Source organism: Manacus candei, unplaced genomic scaffold (genome assembly GCF_025592945.1).
Source record: "Manacus candei isolate 608988 ecotype Guabito, Panama unplaced genomic scaffold, ASM2559294v1 h1tg000014l, whole genome shotgun sequence".
NCBI classification, from domain to species: Eukaryota; Metazoa; Chordata; class Aves; order Passeriformes; family Pipridae; genus Manacus; species Manacus candei.
In genome coordinates this window covers 48655393-48667404 of record NW_026138062.1, presented here as the reverse complement: position 1 = coordinate 48667404, position 12012 = coordinate 48655393, and the positions used below count along the sequence as shown (strand labels likewise).

Genomic DNA, 12012 nt, shown 5'->3' with positions numbered 1-12012 from the left:
CCATTTTTTTCTCTCTCTCTTTTATTTTCGAATGCAGATTTTACTTGTTCCTGATTGCTTTGGCCAGGTTTATCCGGATTTAAACACTTTGGATCCAGCCAGATAGCAAGACCGACTTTAACTGCCGGATACCAAGTACTCTCTTTCCTCAGAGAAAACCCCGCCACGCTTTAACTCGGAGGCAGCGGAGGGGCTGTACGAGGTGTGTGAGGGGCTGTACGAGGTGTATGAGGAGACGTCCCCTTTTCCCGCCTACCACGTTCATCACTGCGATGACGCGCTACAGCTCCCGTCATGCCCCGCTCCGCCCCGCCCAGCACCGCCCATGTGATGTCGCGCGTTGCCCCATGGGAGCTGTAGTCTTTGGCGGCGGCGCCGCGGAAGTGACTCAGCAGCGCGGGGTGAGTGGGGGCGTGTTGACTTCCTGGGGCCGGCGCTCATGGAGGCTCGGGAGCGGCCAGGAGGCATCTGAGGGGTTCGCCGGCCGCCGCCATGTTCGGCTGCCTGGTGGCGGGCAGGCTGGTGAGCGCTGCTCGGGCCCGGGCGGGGCCCTCAACCTGCTCGGGGCTGGGGTGGAGCTGCCGCAGGGCCATTCCCCTCTCCCGGCCCCAGGCGCAGGGGACCGCGCCGTCCTTGTGCCTCCTGCCCGGCGCCTCGGCCGGCTCCTGCCCCGCGTCCGCAGAGGCAGCTGCGGTGTAGAGCCTCCTGGCCAGGAGGCGGTTGCAATGCCCTCTGTTAATGTTGTCTCCTCAGAGACAAGCTGGGAGCTTAAAAGAAGCGTTATAAGTCTAGATTGTGCCTTGGCTGCAAGGATGTGGCATCTCGGGTAAAGATGAGGGTATCTTTTGCTCTGGCATTCAGCCGTCCTTCTACTGCCTTTCTCAAGGTCTATTGTATTTCCTATGTGAACAGGTTTCCATGATCCTGGGGTTGTGCCAGCCAGGTGGTCAACAGCCACTGCTTATTGACTTGGCAACCTCTTCTGCACCCTACTTTCCTCCTACGCACGTGGGGAGCGAAGGTATTCTGATCCTGTAGTCCCGGGTGGGATATGTGTTAAGTGCAGGTAGAACAAGACTGTTGTGTCTTTCTGGTAATATTTTTTGCAGTTGTTCTTCTGCTGTGTTTGACTTTTATCTGGCTCTTTGCTCTTTAGGTTAGTACGTTCCTCACTTTTCTGTTATGTGCCACTTTAGGTGTATTTCTGTAAAAGGAAGTTCACAGTGACAGCCAAAAATGAAAAACGCATTAATACTAATAAAGGTTTTGTTCTCTTTAGGTACAAGCAGCTCCCCAGCAAGTGGCTGAAGACAAATTTGTATTTGATTTACCCGACTATGAAAATATCAACCATGTAGTGGTCTTCATGCTGGGAACTATACCATTTCCAGAAGGAATGGGAGGATCTGTCTATTTTTGTTATCCAGACCAGAGTGGGATGGCAGTCTGGCAGCTGCTGGGGTTTGTCACCAATGAGAAGCCAAGTGCCATCTTCAAAATTTCTGGTCTGAAATCTGGTAAGACTGGTAGAACATAGCAATTGGTGAAACAGATGTGTTCCTGTATGCATAAGGGGTAAATGTGTGAAGGTGGGTTTGAACAGAAAGCTACTTGAAAAGGCAGCCTGCTCTGTGTTTTCAGATAGTTCTGAGCAGATGTACTGGAAGCAGCCTGTCAGCTTGATGGAAGTCTGTGTGTGTGTTAATGTTCCCAGTGAAATTTCTCACTCATCTTGTGTTGTACGTAGTGTTGATCTGGAAATTTCTCTGAGCAGGTTTGACATGTGTTTTTGTGCTTCTGCATAAACAACCTGAGAAGAAATGATCCTGTAACTTCCCTAGCATGGTTTTCAGGCATTTGTCTAGAAATACCTGCAGCATTTTTTTTCACCTTCTGCTGCTAAGTGGTTGTGTTCTTTGTAGCTCAGACAGGTTTTGTAGGGAGTAGAGCCTGACAGTGATTTCGGACAGCTAGTGTTTCCCAATCAGGTGCAGTTGCAGTATATAATTATCCAATAGAGGGTGTCATCATTGGAAAGCAGCTTTGCAAATGTTTCAGTATTTTTAGTACAGACTCGAGTCAGAGGATGCTGGTGCTACCTGAAGAAGGTGTGTGTGTGTTTTCCTGAATTTACGGTGGGGTTGCTATGTACATTATAAAAATGACAACAGCTTCCAACAGCACATCTTTGTCATATTAAAGGGACAGATTTGTCAGTCAGGCAGTTTAAAGTGTTATGGTGATCAAGTAGTACACATCTTCTGTGGGCTTGAGTGTAGTCTGCAGCTGTAACTTGAATCTCTGTTTAATTAAGCACTGAGGTTCCTGTGATAAAATGTATTCATTCATAAGGTAGTAGGCCTTCTTTTGAATCAATCCTGGATGTGGCAGTGTGGTATCAGATCAGGGCTCTCAAGCTGCAGAGCAAAATGAATTCTGATCATACACATTCCTCAAAATCTGGGCTTTCTTCAGAAGAGAGAGCAACCATAGGAAAGTTTGGGGGGGACGTGGTTTTGTATATCCCAAAGTTGTATGGTTAGAGAAACAGCAAAGCATATCACTGGTGCTTTTGCCATATGTTTCTCGTGCTTGAAAGACTGTCAGACAGCTTTGGAGGAAAATGCATTTTTAGATGCTTTTTGCATGATTAGCTTTAATTTCCAGGCAAGGGCTGCTCTCACAGAAGAATTCCGTGATGTAGTTGGATGCATTTGCAGGGCCTTAAGACAGTGCTGTGCTTAATCTCTGTGAAAGCTCTGCCATTCCAGTTGTTGTCTACAGCTTATCTCTGTCTGTGGGGTCAGTATAAGCTACATGGTCTAAGTGTCCGTGGCCATAAACAATTTTGTGATGGAGAAGACTACATGATTGTAGAAAGGGAGAGATATCCCAGAAAGGGATAACAGAGAGCTAGAATCATTGAGAGACATTATTAACACTTGAAATCTGCATTTTTTTGAGAGGAACGAAGCTGTGTCCCTGTTTACCAGCTCCCTCTGAAGCAGTGATTGTAGCAGAGTTTCTTGTTGTGGGATGAGTTTTGTTTGTTTGCACATAAAGAAGGGGCTTAGAAGTACTCCCTGCCTTGGAATTGTAAAATTGTTTGTTGTTTAGTTGTGCCTGAAGGCGTGGTAGAAATAGAGAACAAACTTTGGACTTGGATTTTGCACCCTTATGGAAGGTTGTTGACAAGTGGGATTAAAGTTACAGGACAGCCTTTTCCATTACAGACTTTGCTGTGCATGCAATGAAGTGTGTGATGCTCTTCATGCTCTAATATGATATCTGCATTTGAGGCCTACACATGAGTAAGGTTTTTGATGTGGCTGGGCTGAAAGGTAGCGAGGGCTCCCTGTTTTGAATCAAGCAGTTGCTCTGCTGTGACAGAGGGTTTGACTGTGAAAACCTGAGCCTGTGTTTCAGTACCAATTAACAACGTGCTGTGTTCTCTGCATTTGTGAGGCATGGAATGGTAATCATGAGAGCCAAGCATTGAAAATGTGGAGTGTATTTCAGTTGTTGTAAGGATGGCAGTGGATGCTTTTATTTCACTGTTTTAGGCAGAAATCTTTCGAAGGAAGGGGTTCCACTGGAGTGCATGCCAAGTGACAGAGTGGATGTATTTTATTGTTTAGATCATGACTGTCTTTTTAAATTACATATTTAATAGAGCCTGTTATATGTTATATTTTTATTGTAAATGTCAGCTTCTGAGGTGAAGATATTACAAGATGTAAAACTAATACCAGCTCTCCTGTTTTGGGGATTTTTAGTAATGAACTTGGGTGATATTTGGATTCTGGTAGCTTTTCTCTTTTTTATAATATTTAAGTAGATTTTACCTTTATCAAGCAAGCATCTATCACTAGTAAAGGTTGAGATTGTACAGCAATGACATTTCTAAGAAGAGGTTCTAAATAGCATTTCAGGAGAATAACTCTTCTTACTGGCCTTGTGTTAAAGTAACATTTTAATAGCGAGTGTTTTACTCATAAATGTAGCACTGTATTGCAGTTGTAGGATCTGGAGTGAGGAGTAGCACTTGGCTTCAATTGAAAAGGATTCTGTGTTTGTGAATGTACTTTCCATATGGTTTGGCTGTTGGCTTCTTTCTGGTAGTGCCTTGTGTCTCTGCATTAGAATGGTCAGGTTCCTGAGATCTTCAGTCTTCAGCCTCAGTTTAACTGATCTGGATGAGTTTTTGACCATGGAACTAAGTCAGATGGTGCTTTAGATTTCTGTTAGCCTTTCTTGCAGCTCAATATAGTGTTGACTGGTCTGTAGGACAGACCTTGATTAGCTCCTGCTAGTAAGGGACCAAAGACTGCTACTGGACCATCACCTGTGTTAAGAGGGTACTTGTCTGTTATGTTTGCACAAACTCAGGTGGAGTATTAGTGTTTGTGTACTAATAGCATTGTGGTCCCACAGACCTTTCTCCTGCATTTTCCTTTACAGGTGCTGACAGAAGAGTACATGATTTAAGTGACTAAGTGTCTGTCCTCGTTTGCAGATTTAAGTGACTCTGTCTGTCCTTGTTTGCAGAGACCTTGGCTGAAGCTGGGACTGAAAGTATGGGTTGAGAAAGGTCAGAAGTGAGGGCAGGGGTCTGGGATGATGCCTCTGTGAGTGGCAGACAATTTGGGGGTGGTTTCCTGCCCAGTTCATTGTTTACTTTGTGGCACTTGCGAAGTCAGAGGTCTTTCTGTTCCACGGCTGTTTCTTTGACCTTTGCTTTTTTGGTGATTTTGAGCAGCTCAGGTGAGACCTGGGGCTGCCCAGCCCTCCCTGAGTCAGAGAGATCTTGAAGTAGTGTTCTCTACTTCTTCAGAGCACGAACAGGTTCACAGAACCCTGTGTTTTAGTGAGTGAATTAAACAATTGTGCAGCAGTGCTGCATGTTTCCTGTTTATCAGCAATTGCTACAATGTGAATGAAAGGCTTGGTTCCCATCGAGAAAGGTTCTGCTGTCTTTCACTCTCAGATCGTATTTCTTCTTGAATCCATTTACTTCATAGGGAGCTTTCAAGTTATGTTTTTATGTTTTTTTGAAATTTCCTTATGATCTGTTGTGGTTTTTAAATGTACCAGTCACACTGTTCCATCTGTTGTGCTTCTGTGTACTTGTGCCTGTGTGGTGTTTCTCTGTGTTTCTGAGATAGGGAGATTTCTCTGACAGGAGCTGAGGAATACCTTTTAGAGAAGGAACACAGTGATTTAAGTTCCACAGTCTTTACATGTGTGCCAAATCTAACATGTGCTGTCCGTGGTGCTTTCAGGGAAGGGAAGTCAACATCCCTTTGGTGCCATGAACCTCCCACAGACGCCAACAGTGGCCCAGATTGGAATCTCAGTGGAACTGCTGGAGAACCTGGCCCAGCAGACTCCTGTTGCAAGTGCTGCTGTGTCATCAGTAGATTCATTCACAGAGGTAGCCTGGACATTCTGTTTTCAGAAATTCTCTGTACTATGGAAGTCTTAAGAATTGAGACTAATGGGGGGAGGAGAAGCTGCCATGGGTGGCTGTAGGATTGAAACCAACCTAATCATTGTCAAGTCATTTGGCTGGAAGATTTAATATTTTGAAATTACTTTTTCTTACACTGAAAAACTGCCTCCTGTAAAGGATTGGAATTTGCATGCTCAGTGTCATCAGGCCAATGGATTTCTTTGTGTCAGTGTCACTCTGCTATAAAATTATTTATGATACTTCCTAAGAGGAGCAGCTATGACTAAATACATGTAAGAGACAGTGGATCTTTGGTCAGAATCAGAGAATACTCTGAGTTGGAAGGGACCCAGAAGGACCATTGAGTCCAGCTCTTAAGTGAGTGGCCCATACAGGGGATTGAACTCATGGCCTCGGTGTTATTACCACCAACTCTTAACCAACTGAGCTAATCTCAGGGTCATTTATAGGTGCTGAAACTCCAGTGCATAGACTTGCAGGGATGGTCAAAACTTACTAAAAGTCAAGGCAGAGCTGGACATAGACACAAATAGATATCCAAGTGTACCACTGACCCTTGAGAAATCCTTCTGATGTAGCTCTGCAGAACTACAGAATCATGCCCTCCCCCACAGAAAGATTTTTCTTTTTTCCAGTTCTTTCTCTGTGGATCAGGCCTTGCGCTACAACATGTGCCATTTTTTTACTCAGCCTGTTAGTTTGAACCTCTGGAAATCCACAACCAGCTCTGGCAGTTAGTTGACCGTCTAACAGCAGTTCAAGGCAAGCTAGACCTGCATGGTGGGTCATGATTTCCCTAACACTGACAGCTCTGGCATTATCTTTTAACATATCAGCAGTTGGTGAGGCTTTTCTTCAGGCCTTTTTTCCTTTCTCACTTTCCTTCCAGGTTGCTGAGGTAGACTGGTAATTGGAACAGTAATCCTGATACTGTAGCTGATGTTCTTTTGCAGTTTATATACATTATAGCTGCAAATAGGTGATGTCTCTTGGAGAAAATTACCATGACTAGGAGTTGACCAACAGCTATGTTTGTATAGTACAGTTAATTGAGCTTTTCTGGAGTTGTTAGGGGCATATGGCATCTAAATATTTCTGATTCACCAATTTGCATTAGAGCAGTAGTTAAGTCATGAAGTAATAATGTGACCACTTCAGGTCATTTGCAAGGGTGCTCATAGATTTTTCTGAAAACAGTATTTAAAGAAAAAAACCCACCTCATGATTGCATAACATTTTTACAAATGTTATTTTCAGTTAGGTAGATTTTTCTATTAAAAGTAGCATCTTAACTGAAATCATATATTGCCTTCAAGAAATGCACTTGACCCAAAGGTTTAAGTAATAGTTATTCCTATAGAGAAAATGCATGATGTCAAAGTTGAAGGAAACCTTTGAGGGAGTAGATTGTAGAGGAAGGGCATATATGACTGGGAGCATGTTTGTGAATGACTAATGGCTTTCATTTAATATTTAACATCATCTGTTTGAAACTGCTACATTATAGCAATAAGAATATCTTTTTAAAGGCAAAATCATCTGTTGCTAACCTAAGTTAAGGAGTTGCTCTCTCACTACATTTCTAGTAAGTTTCATGAAGATTTATGATTGAATATGCCGGTTTTTAATTATGTGTAGTTATATATAAAAAGGTTGTTTGGAAAGTAGGACAAAACTATAGAGTTCTGCATGTGAGTGGGGTGAGGTTGAGGGTGGGCTCCTGGGACATCATTTCTTCTGCTCCTTTTGTCAGAGCAGGTGGAGGGAAGCACAAGACTGTGCCTGTATTGACTCAGGTTCAGTTTTCCTGCATCATTTCACTGCATTCATTTTCTATGAAAATGGCCTGTTCTCCCATCAAAATGCATAGCTTTTTTTTTTTCTAATAAAAAGAATAGGGGAAATAAGGAAGTACTGTAAACTTGTGTATTTATAGACTGGCTGGGAATGTCCTACAACCTCAACCTCTGCATATGGGACTTGCTATTTCTTGGCCTCTCTTTCACTCTTGTTTCCTTATCCTACAGTTTAGGAGTGTCCTGTGTATCTTTTTCATGTTTTCCCCTGCAAGATTTTGTGGCGAAGGATGTCGGGATAGCAGTCCTTCTGTGGTGAATGCTGAAGGAAATTGCCCTGTCACTGGAGTCTGATGAGTTGTAACGAGAGAAACTGCAGAATTTTCAGCTGGTTTAACAACTAGTGTTGTGCTGGTAGCTGGAATGGCAGCATTGACCTGGTCTGCAGGTCTTCTGATGGTTTAATTTGGCAGAGAGGGACAGCTCTTGTCACTGCATCACTTCTTTTTCACAAACAGAAAATGTTCTTTCCCAGAGCTGTTTATCCAGTTGGATGAAATAGAGAAGGGAGAGGGCAAGCAGAGATACTGAAAATCGTTTATGGATACTGGATGTATCTGAGGGCAAGACTGAGAATTAAAATGCTTTGATCAATTTAAAATGGATGTCCCTGGATCTACTTTATCCACTGTCCAATTGTGTTTTAAATGACAGTACTAATTTTACTTCATATAGGAATTATGTATCTGTTAAACATTTGCACAAAAGCTCAAAATGAAAAAAATAACTTCCTTAAAATGTCTTTTTTTTTATTCCAGTTCACTCAGAAGATGTTGGATAACTTCTATAACTTTGCTTCCTCGTTTGCTGTTACTCAGGCACAGATGACCCCAAATCCTTCTGAAGCTTTCATTCCGGCCAATGTAGTTCTGAAATGGTAATGGCAATGATCTGTAGTAGGCATTATTAAAACATCTGATTTCTAAGTGTTGAACTACTGTTCAATGCTGTTGAACACTGTTCAATACTATTGTTCAAACTATTGAACGCTGCTGTTCAGTGAGATGAAGCAAAAATGTTTAAAAAGTGTTTGTTCTTGGTTATCTCTAGTATAGAGAGGTCCTGTCCACTGTTTTTATATTTAATTGTCAGCTTTTTTATTAGAAAAGTGCTATACAACCTATGAATTCTTTTTGCTTCTAGAAATGTTGCCCTTGATATATGTGGATTTGCCCTCAGTTACTGGTAATGCAAACGCTCTGGAGTTGTGGGAAGATGGAACACACTGATACTTGTCAATTTGTGCTTACTTGTTATATTTAGTCTCTTCCTAGACGTAGTTGCAGCATAGGTGCATTATTTAAGAATATGTGAGCGATGGAGAAATCATGTTCCTAGTTGACCTGGTTCTGTCACCAAGATCCTTAAGTGTAACTAAAAGTCTCTCTGAGAGTTGTTTTCCGAGGACTGGTTTAAGAAATAACTGTCTGGGAATATCCAGTGTAGTCTAGAGATAAATACTGAACTGCAAGCAGTCCTTGAGGATGTCTGAAAATTTCCTTCCTATTAGTTTGGCTCTATTTAGCCTCTATAGTATTAACCTAAACCCTTTTTAAATCAGCATTTTAGGCTATATGAATACAGTTTTATCATTAGTACAGATCTCATAAATAAGTTAATATAAGCCATATATTTTCTTTGGGAGTGTAACTTGATGCAGATCTCCTGTGTTTAGAAGGTAACTATGCACTCCATGAACATAGATGGATAAGGTCTCTGAGAGCAGTCAGTCTGGATCAGGCTGAAATGGTTTAAACCCTTTTGAGTCTCTTCTCATTTGAGTTGGACTAGGAACTATGAGGTGTAGGAAAGCTTTTTTTTGTTGGTTTTTATTTTTGTTTCATTGGCAGTACCTTTTGATTCCTTACATCTTAGGTTTGTGGGGATTAAAAGGGGTTTTTAAATTTTCATGTGTCAGAGCCTATAGGCTTTGTAATTTTTTTTCTTTTAGAAGGGCACAGAAATTGTATACTTTGCCTATTTCTTCACTGTGGGCCAACAGTGAATTCTGATGTTCAGTTCGTGGTTTGCTTGTTTCTGTGAGTGTGGAAAGTAAAATTAGGACAGCATGTGTGCATACATGTTTCCATTATGTGTTAGAGAATTATATTTCCTCATTTGATTTTACTAAAACTTTACCATATATAAGGTATGTGGAATTTAGAATTACTTGGCAAGGATGGAATAGTAATGGGGACTCCATTGTCTCAAGGTTTCTGTTAGAACTGCAAGGCAAATGGATGCACAGCCTGAGTGCAGAATTGCCTTCCTTACCTGGGAGCAGGGTGCACAGCCTATGAGGAAGCAATCCGGAATTGCAGGCTGTGGTCTCTGTGCCAGCCTGCTCAAGTCTGTCAGGCACGTTAGCTCATCTCCAGTGTCCCAGGAACTGAGAGGTGCTAAGCTGGCTCTGCATCCTAGATGAAGAAGCGCTGAAGGAGTAGTACAGGGACATCTGAACTGGATTCAGAAGCAGTGGTGTTGCCTTGTTTTTCCCACTATTACAGTGTATCCCTAAATGACATCATGTTTTCTCAGTTTGGTTTTACTGGGGTTTTTCTGTGAGATATCTGGCCTGATTTCTAAGATGATGAGCAGCCTCAGATTCACACTTGTACCTGCCCAAACTTTGATTTCCTAGCCCAAGAAATATTATGCACAAAACAACTACTTTTAATTCATGGAATTGTAGAATCCTTTAGGTTGGAAAAGACCTCTAAGATCGAGTCCAAGCATTCACCTAATGCTGCCAAGTCCACCATTAAGCTACATCCATAAGCCCACATCTACATGTTTTTCTGCCACTGCCAGGGATGGTGACTCCACTATTTCTCTGGGCAACCTGTTCCAGTGCTTGACAACCCTTTCCGTGGAGAAATTTTTCCTAATATCCAATCTAAATTCACTTACAATTTTACTAAGCTTGAATGAGCCTCCTCTGGGATACTGCTTTAATGAAATACATCTTGTTAAAATACACAAGTCTATCTGTGAATATTCTTGATATGGAATTGGAAAGGAGGATTTGGGATTTACTAATTTGCTGATGTGGAATAGATGTATTTTATCGTGTTCTCTGCATAGACTGATTGTTTGTATCCTTAAAAAAAAAACCACAACAATTTTATAAGCAGCAGCTGTTATTTTGGGGGTTTTTTTTGTTCTTTTTCTAGGTATGAGAACTTCCAGAGACGTCTGACACAGAACCCTCTCTTTTGGAAAACCTAAGCATAAATTCTGTCATTTGAAGTTCTTTCTGAACAGTGTTACCTGAAAGATGCATCAAGTAACTTCACTGAAGATTTTTTGGGTGGAGAGAGAACCAAACAACGATTAGTCTGAAAGACAAAGTTGGAACTTTTATATTACTCTTGAACAGTATTTAAAATTAAAATCAATGAAAATTACTTGTCTGCATGTTGGTTCATTTAATTGAAGTACTTGGCTGCAACAAATCAGTGTTCTATGTGCATGCATAGAAGTATTGTTTTGAAACTGCATTTGAAGTGGAAAAAATTACAAGATAAAAAATGGCAGCACTGTGTCATAATTGTGTGGTATTTTGGGGTGCTGGAAACAAAACAAACAAAACAAAATGCAGTTTTTCCTTCTTTACCTCATTCTGAAGGGTGATCATGCGACTGAGAATATGCTGATGGTTTTCCTGCTGGTACTTGCACTGTAAATTCTTTCACTTTGTGGACAGCCAATATTCCCATCCCCAGCTCATATAAATGGTACAACAGTATTTCCCTCTTTGGCAGTAAGACACTACTGAGTTTGATCTTAACTTTTCTTATATGAAAGTTTAATGAAGAGGAATCTTCAGGAACCTTGGCTATTCTAGAAGAATTATTCCCACTAATTAGACAGAGTGAAATCTTGTTTCCCTTTGAAACAGATGTGGAGTGTCTGATAACGCTGCTAGGAGTGGTTATTGGCCCCAAAGGCTGTCATATCTGCTCATAACTTCACAGGATTTTGGGGTGGTCATAGTAATTCTAAGGAGTGCAGTTTCAGCCCGTGAGATGTCTACAGTCAGATGTGCCCAGGTATCTCACAAGTGAGCTCCAGCTGGCCCTTTGGCTCACTAGACCTAGATTAGCTTGATCAGAAATACTATTTTGAAGAATGTATCCTGCTTTTGTAAGTTACTTTCTGTAACTAAGGCCCATTCCCAAATCACTGGCATGAAAATAAAAGTTTATATTGGCTTCAGTGAGTGGAAACTGAAGCCTTTAAGGGTCCAGTCAGCCTTAGGTTGACAATTGTCCAGAGAACAGAAACGCCCCTTTGATGCTTTTGAGCCTGCTTGAGGATATGTCCTGAGTTCACACCTCAGCTGAAAATGGACTCTTCCCTTGCATAATAGCTGTGGAGCTCACCCCAGGGCCTCAAGGCAAAAAGGGCATGAGCTCAACCTGGGAGTCAGAAGAGGAGGAAAACAAATTGATGAAACCCAGGAAAGATGTGTTAAGAACAACCTTTAGAAAGTAAAACTAATTCTATCCCAGGTAATTTACTGAACAAAGCTCAGGGTTGTTTCCCAAAAGCCATGTCACAGGCCCAAGCCCTGAAGAACTTGATCTCCTGCTCAACTAAAGGCTTTTTTAAAGACACATTTGTAGTCCATATGTTCATGGAGCAGCAGCAGTGAGGGAAGTTAGCAGAGGCCCAAGCTGA

General features: G+C 41.8%; 1 protein-coding gene across 5 annotated transcripts; it reads left to right on the top strand.

Annotated features, from left to right (window-relative positions):
• Positions 1–316: 316 nt before the first annotated feature.
• On the top strand, positions 317–10736 carry HIKESHI (heat shock protein nuclear import factor hikeshi). 5 transcript variants are annotated; one of them, XM_051779289.1, is made up of 6 exons: positions 401–522; positions 913–1021; positions 1280–1517; positions 5283–5434; positions 8088–8206; positions 10503–10736. In XM_051779289.1, exons 3-6 carry the CDS (start codon positions 1367–1369, stop codon positions 10555–10557), a joined length of 477 nt encoding a protein of 158 aa, XP_051635249.1. In that variant the 5' UTR covers positions 401–522; positions 913–1021; positions 1280–1366; the 3' UTR covers positions 10558–10736. The 5 variants fall into 5 exon arrangements, with proteins under 5 accessions (XP_051635247.1, XP_051635249.1, XP_051635251.1 ...); XM_051779291.1 differs by having other exon boundaries at positions 913–1023; positions 1337–1517; XM_051779290.1 differs by lacking the exon at positions 401–522 and adding an exon at positions 661–826.
• The last annotated feature ends 1276 nt before the right edge of the window (positions 10737–12012 follow it).

Excerpts from the sequence above, each read along its gene's own strand:
- HIKESHI (XM_051779291.1), top strand. The coding sequence starts at position 493 with ATGTTCGGCTGCCTGGTGGCGGGCAGGCTG. Across the intron at positions 1,024-1,336 it reads CGCACGTGGGGAGCGAAGGT|TATGAAAATATCAACCATGT; the intron begins ATTCTGATCCTG and ends GATTTACCCGAC. Across the intron at positions 5,435-8,087 it reads CAGTAGATTCATTCACAGAG|TTCACTCAGAAGATGTTGGA; the intron begins GTAGCCTGGACA and ends TTTTTATTCCAG.